The 14,639-nt window shown below is 34.2% G+C and overlaps 1 protein-coding gene across 1 annotated transcript in view; it reads right to left on the bottom strand.

The window, feature by feature from the left end:
* LOC141826461 (protein SWEETIE) overlaps positions 1-14,639 on the bottom strand; it is an 86,356-nt gene that overhangs the window by 53,840 nt on the left and 17,877 nt on the right. The window contains 6 exon segments of the mRNA XM_074713708.1: positions 5,845-5,857; positions 7,320-7,334; positions 11,942-12,147; positions 12,238-12,351; positions 13,274-13,380; positions 13,479-13,611. Of these exon segments, the coding sequence (XP_074569809.1) occupies positions 5,845-5,857; positions 7,320-7,334; positions 11,942-12,147; positions 12,238-12,351; positions 13,274-13,380; positions 13,479-13,611 (588 nt within the window).

Consider the following 14,639-nt stretch of genomic DNA (forward strand, 5'->3'; position numbering starts at 1 on the left):
CATGTATAACTAACATAAACATGAAAGACTACTACCATAAGTAGGATACAAATGAATAAAAAAGTTTATAGATGTAAGCCATATCACTAGATCATATTGACAATTCCATTGTAGCAAAAGGTGGAATCCGTAATCCCAACGATCCCACACGGTCAGTCCTACGACTATCTGTAAGGAGATAAATCGAGAAATTATAGTTAGTCACTATGAGAAAAGGTATTTTTCTCAGCTTTGCCGAGTTTCGACCCTTGCCCATTATGACAATTCCAAATAATTATACATGATACCATCAGAGAATGATGAAAGGACAATATGCCCTGTTATATTCCAAAAGATTTGACAACAAAAATAAAAAAATAACAAATAACATTAATTGAGAATATTTGTGATCTATTAGAGTACAGTGAATATGTTCCGAGATAATTTGAATAATTATCTAGGTGACTATTAGCATTTAGAGTTGATCCTCAATTTAATTTGAATTTGAATATGTGGGCTTTGAAGTTTTAGTTGGGAGTAGAGAGTCTTCTGGTTCAGTGGAGTTGAGTTGTCATGCTAGACCTCAACCAAATCAATTTTTAGGATAAATTAGGTTTAGATGCAATTTGATTTTAGTGATTAATAGGTCTAACTGGTGGGCTGATGTGATTGGGTTAATTGGGTTCAAACCGAGCTCGGTTTGAACTTAAATTTAGATAAGTGAGGGTTCAACCAAGTTAGATGACTTGGGTTGAAGCACAGATAGATGGTTTTTTTTTAATGAATAATAATGAAATCACCATTAGGAAATGATGTAGAAATAAGTACCAACTAGGCCAAAGCTATTGATTGATTAGCACTAAACCTGAATTCTTCTTATTGATCAATAAATAGATTAGATTCATGATGGAACAGAACAAATTATATCAAACTAAAGTATTAGTTTTCAATTTTAAAAAAATATGAATTTACTTCATTCCACGTGTACTCATATCAAGCATTTGACTCGTGCCACAAATTTATTAGCTAAATGACAATTGATTACAATTCATCGTCCCATTGTTTCTTGTAGGTTTAGCATACTCTATTTGTACAGAATGGTGAGATCTCTTCCATGATTACAACAATAACCAAGTTTTATCCCACTATGTGGGATCAACTATATGAATCTTCCAATGCATTGAGCAATATCCTCTCTATATCATCATTTACAACAATAACATCCAAACTTTATCCCACTAGGTGGGATCGGCTATATAGATCCTTCTGCACCATTGGGTTCTATCCCCTACTATATTATCATCTATACTTAAATAAATTTTATCTTATTTTATTGTTGCTAACCAAGTCTTTTTTGGTTTTCCTCATTTCATGTATGTATTTGTCATAGTTTCACATAGTCTAACTAAAACATTTATTGGTCTCTAAATATATGTTCGTACCATCTTAAACATGTCTCTTGAAACTTTCCCTTAATAGATACAATTCCGATTTTCTCTCTAATGTTCTCATTTCTTATTATGTCTATCCTTGTATTTCATACATCTACCTTAATACCCTCATCTTCTGCACATGTGCTCAAGTCATAGTCCAACATTCAGCGTCATATAATATAGCAGATCTAACTGTTGTTTTGTACAACTTCCTTTTAAATTTTAGAGGTATTTTACGATCACATAAAACACCCAATGTTCTCTTCCATTTCAGTCATCCTACTTGTATTCTATATAAGACATCTCTCTCAATCCCTCTATCATCTTGCAAAAACAATCCTAAATATTTAAAGCTCTCAGTTCTAGATAACTCGTCATCTCCTATCTTAATAATTGTCTCATTATGTATAATATTGCTAAACTTAAATTCTATATATTCTATTTTTACTCTACTAAGTCTAAAACCTTTCATTTTTAATGTTTCCCATCAAGATTCTAGTTTAACATTTACTACTTTATCTGTCTTATCTACCAAAACAATATCATCTACAAACAACATGCACCATGGTACTGCATCTTGAATGTGTCCAGTGAGTTCGTCCATGATTAGTGTAAAAAAATAGGGGCTTAGAGCTGATCATTGATGTAATCCTATCTTTATTGAAAATGCTTTCATTAATCCTTTTGAAGTTTTCACTCTGGTCGCTACATTCTCATGTATATCCTTAATTAGTTCAATATATATTACGCTAACACTTCTCTTTTTTAAAATTGTTTATATAATTTCTCTTGGGAATCTATCATAAGCTTTTTCTAAGACAATGAATACTATATGTAGATTTTGCTTTTACTCTTGATACTTTTCAATTAGTTGTCTGAGAAGATGTATAGCTTCTATTGTTAACCTTCAAGCATTAACCCAAATTAATTTTCAATCACCATGGTCTCCTTCCTTAATTTTTTTCTATTACTCTTTCTCAAAATTTTATAGTATAACTCATTGGTTTAATACCCCTAGTTTCTATAATTTTGTACATCTCTCTTATTCTTAAATAAAAAAACTAAAGTGCTTACCCTTCATTTATTATATTTTTTTTCATTTTCAATATTATGTTAAATAATTTTATAAGTCATTTAATCCATTGTTACCCTAGGCACTTCCATACCTATGTCCAACGACTTTTCCATTTTGCATCCCATTTAAAGCTTGTTCTACTTTTGAAGTTTGCATTCTACGATAAAAATTTAAATTTTTATACTCATTTGACCTACTTAAATTACCTAAGTTAAGTTAGTCACCTAAACCATCATTAAAAAGTTGATAAAAATATCTCTTCCATCATTCTTTTATTTCTCCATCATTTACTAATACCCTATTATATTCAAGAATTGAAATTTCGTGCCGTATCGGGCAATACGAGCAAAAAATTTTATTCCGCCGAAGCACCGACACAACGCCGGCACAGGAATTTCGACTGGGGAACGCCTCCGGAGGCGTCGCCCAGGCTCGGCGACGCCTCTAGAGGCGCCGCCCAGGGCCGGCGATGCCGCCAAGGCCCGGCGACGCTCCGTGCACGAGCCACACGTACCGATCGCGCAATTTTTCTTTTCTTTTTTTTTGTTTTTGTTTTTTAAAATTTAGGGTTTAATTAGATTTTAATAATCAATTCCTAGCTATAGTTCCAAATTATAGTTCGGGATAATTTAAATAGGCTTTATTAAACCCTATAAAATTATCAAAAAAAATTTATTTTTTATTTTTAAATATTTAGATTAAATTTTTTATTTTAATTAATATATTTTATATTTTAAAAATACTGAAACTATATCGGCACGATACGATACGGTACCGAAACTGTATCGTTCCGGTCCGGGACCGAAACTCCGACACGGCTCGATATTTTAAACCTTGATTATATTCATTTTTAATACATCTTATTTTGATAAGATCTTTTGTTTTCCTCTCTCACTTTAGCTATTCTATAAATATCTTTTTCCCTTTCTTTTGTATCCAATTTTCGATATAACCATTCAAAATTTCATTCTTAACTTCATTCACTGCTTTCTTAACCTCTTTCTTGACTATTGTATATTTTTTAAAATTTTTCTCATTCTTACAAATATAAAAATCCTTATAGGTTGTTCGTTTTTCCTTCATTTTCTCCTATACTTTTTCATTCCACCACCAGATTTCTTACTTGGTGGTGCATGCCCCTTTAACTTACCGAGTACACTCTTGGCTACTGTTTTCAACTTTGATACCATCTTATCCATGTCGAGTCACCGTATGTTTCACCTAATGTTTGTATCCCTACCTTTTCCTTAAATATATTTTGCTTTCCATCTTTTAACTTTTACCACTTAATTCTAGGAGTCGTATATATTTTCCTTCTATTTATATTATGCTTGAGGCGTATATCCAACATTGCTAACCTATGTTGGGTAATTAAGCTTTATCTAGGGATAATCTTGCAATCTTTACAAATCTTTCTATCAAGGATTGAAATCTCGAGTCGTTTCGCTCGATAACGATCAAATTTTTCGTTCAGCCAATGGCCAGCATTGGCACCAGCGTTCCGGCCGAGATATTGTCGGGTGTCGCTTAGGTCCAGCAACGCCTCTAGAGGCATCGTGCGGGTCGTGCGTGCCCCGGTCGCAGTCACGTAGAATCCAAATTTTTTTAAAAAAAAACTTAAGTTTTAATAATAACGTAGATTAATAATTTTAATCAACTCTTAATTATAGTTGGGATAATTTAAATAGGCAATTAAAGTCTCATAAAATTATCCTATTATATTTTTTAAAAATATTTTATTTTTTTATTTTTAAATATTTAGATTAAATTTTTTATTTCTAGTTAATATATTTTATATTTTAAAATACCAAACTATACCGACATGGTACAATATGGTACCGAAACTATATCGTTTCAGTCCGGGACAGAAACCTTGACACGGCTCGATATTTTAAACCTTACTTTCTATCCCTCTTCCTAAATATAAGAAAATCAATTTGCGATTTATTATTCATATTTTTTAACATGACCAAGTGTTCTTCTCTTTTCTTAAAAAATATATTAGCTAGTATAAGGTCATATACTATCACAAAATCCAATATAGTTTTCCCTTCTTCATTCCTTGTTCCAAACCCATAACCTCATACACCCTCTTATATTCCTCATTTTTTACTCCAACATGCTCATTTATATCGCCTCCTATTAAAATCATTTCATTTGGCAGAATATTTTATAATACTTTATCTAGATCGTCTCAAAACTTGATTTGGTATCTTCATCTAATTCTACTCGAGGAGCATTTATGTTAATTGCGTTCATAATTTCTTTCTGCATTATTATCTTGAAAGTTATAATTCTATCTCCTTTTTAACTACTCTTACAACTTCATCCTTTAATGAACTATCTACAATAATACTCATTCCATTTCTTGTTTTGCTCTTTCTTGTGTACTATAATTTAAAATCGGAGTTCCCTATCATCTTTGCCTTCTCGCCTACTCATTGTACACATAAAATACTAATTCTTCTCCTAATCATCGTATCTACCAGCTCCATTGCTTTACCAGTGAGGGTACCTATGTTCTATGTTCTAAATCTTAGACTATTAATTTTCCTATAATATTTGTTCTTATTTAACCGATGATGTAAGAACTCTTATCTATTTAACACTACACCAAAGTTCTTATGGAGATGTAGTGATCCTTGTCGATACGTTATAGTCGGATCCTACAACGCGAACTCTTATATATTTATCACTACACGCGAATTCTAGAGAGGTAGCGGTCCTTGCCGAGAAGTTACAGTCAGACCCTACAAAGCGTTCCTTCCGGGGAACAACCTAGCATTAGTACAATAGTTTAATAGATCTATTCATTGAACATTTACCTTAGTTTAACGCTGGTTGGCAACCTAACGCAACCCTCCTCCTGTATCTGGGCTTAGGGACCGGTCATGACAGGATTAATTCGTCATGGGTGGAATTCTACTATATCAGTATCTATATTTAAATAAATCTTATCATGTTTTATCGTTGCTAACGAAGTCTTCTTAATCTTTCTCTTCCCTGTTTAACTCTTCCATGATTACAAATCATAGAATTTCAAACAAACAAAAAGAAAAGGTGGCAAACTCAATAAGTCAATTATAGTGATCCAGCTAAAAAAAATGCTATTCGTACCCAATTAGATGAAATTTTTAATTAGATTAAACTACTTTGAATTCTGGTGGTGTTGTTCATAGCAGTCCAAAGGGGATATGAATATTAACTAGGTAAAAGATATGTGTGAAATATGGTAATTATGAAACTTTGACAATATACATTGTAGCCTGTATTTTTTGTTGTACATGTAATCCAGTAAACCTATTTCATTCTCAGAGAAGCATTTGAGCTATTTCCAAGCATGATAGTAGTGTAAACAAATTGAAAACAGCTCATTGAGGATATCAAAGTCGATAGGAGATTATTTCCTCATCTGCTCCCCATATAGATTTGCCACTATCATATCAAACTAAATGGTAACTAACATTAGTAGAACAAAGGTTAAATAAGACTAAAGAATAAACTCTATGAAGACATCCTAGATTCTTCATACCACAATTAGATGGTTCGTCACAATTGAGAACTTGATAGCACTTGTGATATTTAAGAGGTGGAATAGCGAAACAAAACCATGAGTTTCTCACCGGGTCCTTTTCAATAAGATGGCGAAGAGTTGATACAGCAAGATGACGAAGGCTAGGCTGTTAAGAAGTACATGAGCATATTATAAACAAAAAGGAGAAAATGCATAAACAAAGTCTCTCTGCTTCCAAAAAGACCAAACAAGATAATTTGTGAAAGTTCCCAACGAAGGCCCCAACGTTACAATCCTAGAATTACCAATGCAACAATGTTTTGAGCAAAACATTGTTGTGCATCATCTATATTCAAAATATATCAAACAAGACATTGTTTCATGGGCAATTTCAGAATTGCCTGTCATGGGGCCTTGATAGATAGATTTTGAAAATGACAACCTTGTTTGGGTGTTTTGGAACAGAATTGACTTTTTGGGTATTCACCCAGTGAAAAAGTGAGAACTGGTATTAATTTAAAGATACCTGTCTAGAGTATAGAGTAGGGAGAAGGTTTCTAACATGAGAATGCACAGAAGCAGCATGTGGAGCAAAAAGTACAAGCTGCTGAGTGAATCTAACAGATCTGCAAATAAATTACATTGATTGTCAAAAAGAAATTAGAATGATACCACTCAATACAACCAATTTAATGACACCATAGTTCTTAAAAGGTAGGTTCCATATCTCATTAACCATACATCTGACAAATGTAACTAAACCAAAAGAACTCAAGTTTAAGAAAGATACTTACTCTATGAGGGTTGATGTTTCTTGACAAGAGCTTATTTCTGCAATAACAGACTGGCAAAACACCAATGTCATACCAAAAGAGGGAAAACAAAGGGCTTTCTAATAATATCACAAGTACATATCTTAACACAAACAATATATATTACATCATAACACAGTATTATTTGGAAAATATGAGAAACTCAAAAATAATAGTATCAGTCAACATAATAAGATACCTTGCAACGAGAAAAGAATGTACTTCCAGGAGAAAGCTCAGGACCAAGAACAGCAACTATAGCATTTATAAGGCGTCCTAGCTCCTGCCTAAGATCCGCCAATCCATTCTCCTCTGCTAAAAGGATCTCCATGGCAAGAAAAAGTGTTGCCTACATATCACAGAGAAGAAAGGACAAGCATAATTAAAAGAAAAACACACTCATATATGTGGATCGTGGGCTACTAGATGCAATATTAAATAATAAAAAAAGAACTCCCAACTACTTGAAATCAAGATTATGGATTTTATCTCCATTTCATGCTAACCTAAAATAAGCCAATCTGCTATCAAGATATGGCCAAGGCATTCAGATGACCACAATCATGCCATTTAAAAAGTTTGAAAAATTATGTCACCGCCTAAATAACATTTGCTAATAAAATGTTGGTTAGGCTTCCTTCCTAACGTGCTCTGGACACATTGGTGGCTATGGGCAACTGATTATTTAGTTATTGTTGCTTATACAGAGAATAAAAAAGATTCAATGATTTGGAATTCAAAATGATCTTGTCAGTAAAGTGAAATAATTGATTCAGAATATAAAAAACCATAACAAAATAACAGGCATTGCACTGTCTGAGCACTGTACCTGCACTTGAGAAACATATGATAACCCAGCAGCTTCAATGATCAATAGAAGCGAATGCAAAGACCATAACTGCAGGTTAGCATGTGAACTCTTGGCTGTTAAAGATATTGATTTAACAGCCGAAGTCACCAGAGTATTCAGTGCAATCCCCCCTGCACTGCATTCCATATACCAGAAATCATCAATCAGCTTCAAAACCCACAGAAGAAAATTGCAGATATATTAAATAGGCACTAGAAAATGTTTTTACACCTCAATAATCTCTTCATGCGATTGAAAAAATTAACATTGCAACAGTTATGACCTTAGATTTGAATTTGGTTTAAAATATTCAAATTAAGCTTAAATTAGACCTAGAATTCTATTAATAATTTGATTGGATTGTTAGGCTTTGATTCAGATGTTGACAAACGAAGGAGACGAAAAGATCAAGATTCAGGGGTCATTTGGGCCCAGATCATATTTTTCTTCTTTCCAGATGACTAAATCATGATTTACATTGTTGATTGATCAATTAGATTATGAGAGGTGTGAAAATAGAGGTGGTGACTAACTGTTTGAACCAGAGATCCGAACTCTAGCATGGAATGATATTTTAAACCTTGGATAAAAGTATAGAAAAAATGAGCTAACAATTACCTCCGATAAATACAACCCAACGATAGAGAGATGGATGCAATGTAATATGGATCTGTTGCTGTAACTAGCTCTCCAAGAAGTGACCGAGTCTGATCAATAAAAGCAGTTCGACAATGTAGAAAACAAAATAAGAATTCGGAAAAAAGAAAGTTCAATTCAACAACTATTGTATATTTCATATCCAAATTATTGCTCAGCCAAGTAAGCAATTAAATGGCCCTAACGAAATAAAAATATGTTTACAAATCCAGATACTACAAACATCAAATTAAATGAACACATAAGCCTAAAAGTATTAGGTGTAAGCAGAGTCTACTCCCCAAATGACTAACTACTTGGGTGGGGATGCCTTCTGCCACACATAAGCCTAATAAGATCATCCAACTTGGCCACGCGTGACTAAAAGAGCTATCCCCAGTCCAGAGCTAGCTACCATCATCTACCTCACACTGCAATGCCTCACTTGGCACATTTGGGGAGCCTAGACTAGGGCAACTTTCAGATAGAACTCATGTGCCACACTCTGTGAATTGCAGGACAATGATGTATACATGCATCATGCCAAATCGACATCTTATTAAGTATTAACTATTAATAAAGGCATCACGTCATACCAAGGAGTGTAAGTTGTGTAACGTGATAAAGGACAAAAAATATCTATCCCCTCAAATGACTAAAAAATATTCTCTTCAACCGTGGTTAGAAACCAGTAGGTAACTAAGTAAGATATTCTCTTTTCAAACTGTGGTAATTGAGTAAAAGGATAAGATTGAGATCTTTTCAGTCTCCATTTCAGAAATTTTGGAATATTAAGAACAAGGAAATAAAGCAAATTAGTATGTAACTATCTACTTGAAATTTTAACCATCAAATGGTTTCTGTCCACTCACAGCCATCTTCTCTAATCCATGTCAGCAACAATTGAAAACATACATGGAAAGTCATCCCAAATCTGTGTTTACTTGGAGAAGAATTAGTGGGAAAAAATACATTGAATGGAGGGAAAATAAAGAACCAGGAATATATTCCACCGACCCTGTTGACTTTTGATGGAAGGGAAGGACAAAAGAATTTAACCTACTTGACCATGACTTGAATGACAACCATCGGTACCTGTGATGATGTGACATGGCCAAATAGCAATGGAAAGGACGAGTAAGATCATTTATCATAAAAAAAAAAATGTGGCCAGCAAGAGTAAAAGTGAAATCATCATTTTTGTATTTCACTCCTTAAAGATGAGAGAAGTTGGTGGAAGTATTTGCCAATATTCAAAATCTCAAGTCATGCTCGAGTTTCTGCTATGATTAGTTTCAATGCTTAAATTTCAGTTGTGGTTCTTTATACTTGAGTAAATGAATCATGTTGTTGATATCACAAACAAGAAGTCTTTGTGGCTTGTATTTACGAAAAATCTATTCAAAAGATGATCAGCTGAGTTGTGAATAGGAACCATATTAACAAAGAATAGATGAAGGAAAACTAATAGGCATATTCTATCCAACAGTTGCAGTCAGAGACTTATAACGACAACATCATATAAACCAACCTACCATCTTTGCAGTGAAGACATCACTTGCAAGGCGACCTAATAAACCAAGACCCTCACAGGATGCTCTTCGTTGAGCTGAACAAACTTCACTTTCTGCAAGAATACCCTGTTCATTTCAAGGAACAAATAAATCAGCAAAATATGACTTACATTGGCATCAAAAATTACTGAAACAACAGAATATGCACACCTGGAAGATGGCCTGGATGATGGTCAAAATCTCAGGTATTAGTGTCTGCTGCCGTAATGCAATCGTGGCCTGCGCATAAGGATATTATGAGTTCATGAAAAGGCATTTCAAGCAAGAATGCTCCTAACATGCTATTCTATCAAAATTTAAAGATGGTTATTACCTTCAACCCAGCCAGTAGGCCAACACATGCATTTGTTACAGTGGCCACATGCCATGGTTGCTTCTTTCCATTTTTTAAGCACTGATCAACTTTGTTAAGTAGCGCCATTTTTCCTTCATTATCCTTGAGATATGGAATATCAAGTCAAACAAACAGATATTGATCAACTTTTATTAGTGAATACATAAAATACTTCAAAAAGATCCTAGTAGACACACCTGGGCTGCAAACATGGTGCCAAAGCATTGAAGCATCTGATTAACTAATAGCTTGGACATTGATTCTGACTGAAGTAGATACAATTAATCACCAGTAATTAGATAAAGTAAAAGTTCTTTCAAGAGAACATTAAGATAAAAAATAAGAAATTTGTTCATGTTTCTAACAAATGCTACTACATGATGTAGTGATCAGAAAGAGAGGGAGACAGGAGCAGAAAATGATAATGAGTGTTTTGACAGCATGTGGGAGCATCCATAATCTAAAATATAAATTGTAACAAAGGAAAACAGCTGCAGAAAAAAGATCAACCATTAAACAAATAGATACTTAAAATTGTAAACTTTATTTAGGACCAACTGACCTTGCCACTAATAAAAAAATAAAACAGCAATTTATGTTGTGCAAGAAAACGAATATCTGGAATGATTTATCTTTTGACTGAGGGCTAACATCTTCAATAAGTGTGGCCAATATTTTAAGAAAGGATACTGTTTCAATTAACATATTGAAGGGGCAAAGCTTTAAACAGTAGATTAGGCATATCATCATCTATTTGCATAACAATTAGGATATACATAAGTTTCCTAAGGCATACCAGTGAAATTCGCTCAAGAATTTAAATTAATTAAACCAGGACAGACAAAAGAGTATATGAGGTTCAAGTTTTTAGAAGACGAACTTTTCAACTGTGCCATTGGATTTTAGACCAGTAGGAATAGGCTAGCAAATGACTAAAACACTCTTGCATATCTGAGGAATCAGAAGATTGGAGAGAAGAGGAGACACAGACCAGTATCTAGCAATATATTTTGAATGGATTCTCTCCCGAGTAGATTTACTATTGGTGACAATAAAAAAAAGCAATGGCTCTGCTTCTTATGATTTACAGATTCATGGGTGTTCCAACATATAGGCATTCTATTTTCCTAACATTTGATGCATAAGAATACAAACATGATCGACACAAACCTTGTTTGTTTCTATTACTCTATTAAGCCAAAAAAAAAACCATGAAAAAACATTAAAGTATATATTAAAGGATCACCTATAACAACTAGCAGTCAAGCAATATGTGTTTCAATTACCTGAGGGAAGACGCAAATATTATCATCCCAAACACATGGTGTTAGTCCATCTTTACCACCATCAAAAGCTCGAAGTTCATCTTCATACCAATCACTAAGAATACACAATAATATGAGCTTGTTAAAGTTACTGAAGATGAACTAATAAACAGAATTTGGCATGGGATGTCAAGCAGTATGATTGGCACATCCACAAAATCAGTTGTATGAACAAATATCATTCTATCACCATGCAGAAGTTTCAGTAAACAGAATGCATAAGCATGAAAAAAGCACCTCCCAGGTACCCAAGGGCCCAAGCATGCTTCCTTCTTGTTTAACAAGGCTCTCAAACTTGAGCTTTCTTCATACGCAGAAGGATCACTTTTTTTTCATGTTGTCACAATGAAAACAAAACAAAATCATTACTAAATATCATGAAAAGCATTTCAGTGTTAAGTATGAACACCACTCAAGTATCAAAGATAGCAAACCAGATTGGTTTACCTAAATGGGGAAGTGCATATTTCAATAATTTGCTGATGATCATTTTGATAGGCCTTAGGATTGGGAATAGATTGATATGCCATCAGTGTTCTGATTGTGAAGAGTGCTAAAGCAGACTTCATATTTGGTAATTTCTTTGTGGAAAAGAATGAAATGTAGAACAAAGCTCTGCCAAGGATCAATTTTCATATTCAGATATCTGTGGGGGGAAATCAATGAAAAAAGTAGCAACAATAGAGGTGACAAGGATTAACTAACCCACTGAGGTATGCCAATACTGGTTGTAGAAGAACTCCATTTTGAGTTGCAACTTCTGGAGAAACAAAGCTTCTTATAAAGGCAGTGAGTGCCTCAATTGCAGCCGATAACACACTAGATCAAAGTTTTGCTAAGTATTAGATTAACCATACTAATAATGTGAAATAGATGATTCTACTAGATGATAGCAAATGCATTATGTTGATTTCTCAATGAATAACCGCAAAGTGATGACAAAGCATCTAACAAATTTCATATATATCGTTCAGTGAGAATATCCAAATAAAGTAATCCATCTCAATCTGAAAAATAGTAAGAGAAAAATAAAGTTTCTTCAAACTGGTCAAACACGATCAAAAGCTCTAAGTTTCACAAGAGATTTCTCTGATCAAGAATTGCACATTCACAAGATCCTAGAGGCATCCTCCAAACCAACTCCAAGTATTTTGACCATGCCCAATAGGCACGATTAAGCAACTAAATACACCAAAATTAAACAAGGACAGACACCCAAGAACCACAATGATCTGGAATATGACAAATCTTGCATGGCAACTGACACCTTTGAGATCGAATACATCTATAAATTAATTGTTGGCAACAGAAGCAACTGCTATTGAAAATACAGGAGGGAAAAACTAGGAGTCAGAAGGCAGCCAATCCAAACATCCAAATATAAAACCACTTCTTGAGAAACATTGGATCATATGGTAGCATAACCAATCATATACTTGGAGGCAAATTAAAACTTAAAAGTGGCACTTTATAAATGGATTTGAAACGCCTTACATAAAAGGAAAACTGCCCTTGTGTTGTCTCCTTCCAAATAAACCCCAAATGACACAATTCTCTAACGCTTGATTTGTGGAGCATTGTGTTCGACAAACATATAGAACATTCTTTTCTATGATATTATAAAGCTTTCCAAATTCTAGTCAAAAGAGGAATATAATAAGAACACTAGAGCATGCATGCAAAATGGGAGTAACAAATATATAAGGGATTGTAATTTGTAAGAATGATAAATCATGTTTACAGCAGTTCAGCAGCCAAATCTTGTGTCTGCCTAAAGTAAACTTCTGGATTTCCAGCAAAAGGACCAGCCCAAAGTAAAAGAATATCAAAAACTTGGTCCTCCAATTCCTGCATAAATGATCAGCTTGAAGGTAGCAAAAAAAAGCAAGACAATGCAAAAAAAAAAAAAAAGAAGAAGAAATTCTTTCAAGAAGCTTCATGAGCACCTCTTTTGGCATGTTTGCTACAAGAGAAGCTAAAAGCAACCAACCAGCCTCTTTTTCGACAATTGCAGCTTGAGGGTTACGGCTGAAGGAACTCAACATCTTTTTTGAAACTTGAAAAACAGAATGAGGCAGCCTACAAGTGGTATATTGGATTAAGATAAATAAAATGACTATAAGGCCACTACACAATTAAACTTTTATACTATTTAATATTACCAAACATTGATTACTTTCATTCTTTCAAAATGACACTATAGAGAGAGTTGTGGACTAATGAAGAGAGTTCAAAAGCTTAGATGAACTAGCAACTTTAGCTTGTGAGACGGTGGTTGAGCCCAATATAGTTAATGCCAGTCTTTCACATAGTGAGTTGTGTCAGTCGACACGGGTGAAAATTTTCATTCTGCCTATTGATTGACACGTAGGAAGCTTCTATACCTCACTACGCTAGTGGATGAGTTCTTCCGAGCCTTTTGTTTTTGTTGTGAACCTTCCGCCTTCATCATATTGAACTTCACTCCTTATGCCTTTGTCGCAAGCTCCACTCAAGCTTCCCCATTCATCATGATTTCCTCTTGAGCTTCTACCTTCATTGCAAGCTTCATCAAGCCTTCATCATGAGTCTTTTGCAAGGACAAAACTCAAGCCTTCGTAGTACTCTCCGCCCGAATTGCAAGCTCCTTCCACAAGTGTCTTGCGTCTTCAACATGTGATTCAATAAACCACGAGTTTCTTTCATAATTCTCCATTTAAGCTCGAACTCAAGTAAGTTTTCTCTCTCTTCTTCCTTCACCTCTTCTTCTTTTCCCTCCTCCTTAGAATGAGCAACACCCAACTAAAATAGAATGATACGATACCAAAATAAAAGTGTTCTGGTCTCTAACCAAAACTCTAAAACAGTTCAAGACTTTAAACTTTTGTAATTTGGTTAATTCTCTCAATTAAGGCATGTGGTGTTGAACCTCAGCGAATTTGCTTTCATAGATAAGCATGAATTCAGTTAGTTTGACATCTAAACTGACATAATAGAGGAGGCAAACTAGTACCCACAAAGGTGGAGGCATCTGAAACAAACAGGGGAAACATAGCAAACGACACCCACATATGATATCAATGGATCAATTGATGCAGATGGCACAAATATAAGTTGGAACAAGACAG

The sequence above is a fragment of the Curcuma longa genome, chromosome 4 (genome assembly GCF_044706935.1).
Source record: "Curcuma longa cultivar G26 ecotype Majalengka, Jawa Barat chromosome 4, ITB_CL_G26_1.1, whole genome shotgun sequence".
NCBI lineage: Eukaryota > Viridiplantae > Streptophyta > Magnoliopsida > Zingiberales > Zingiberaceae > Curcuma > Curcuma longa.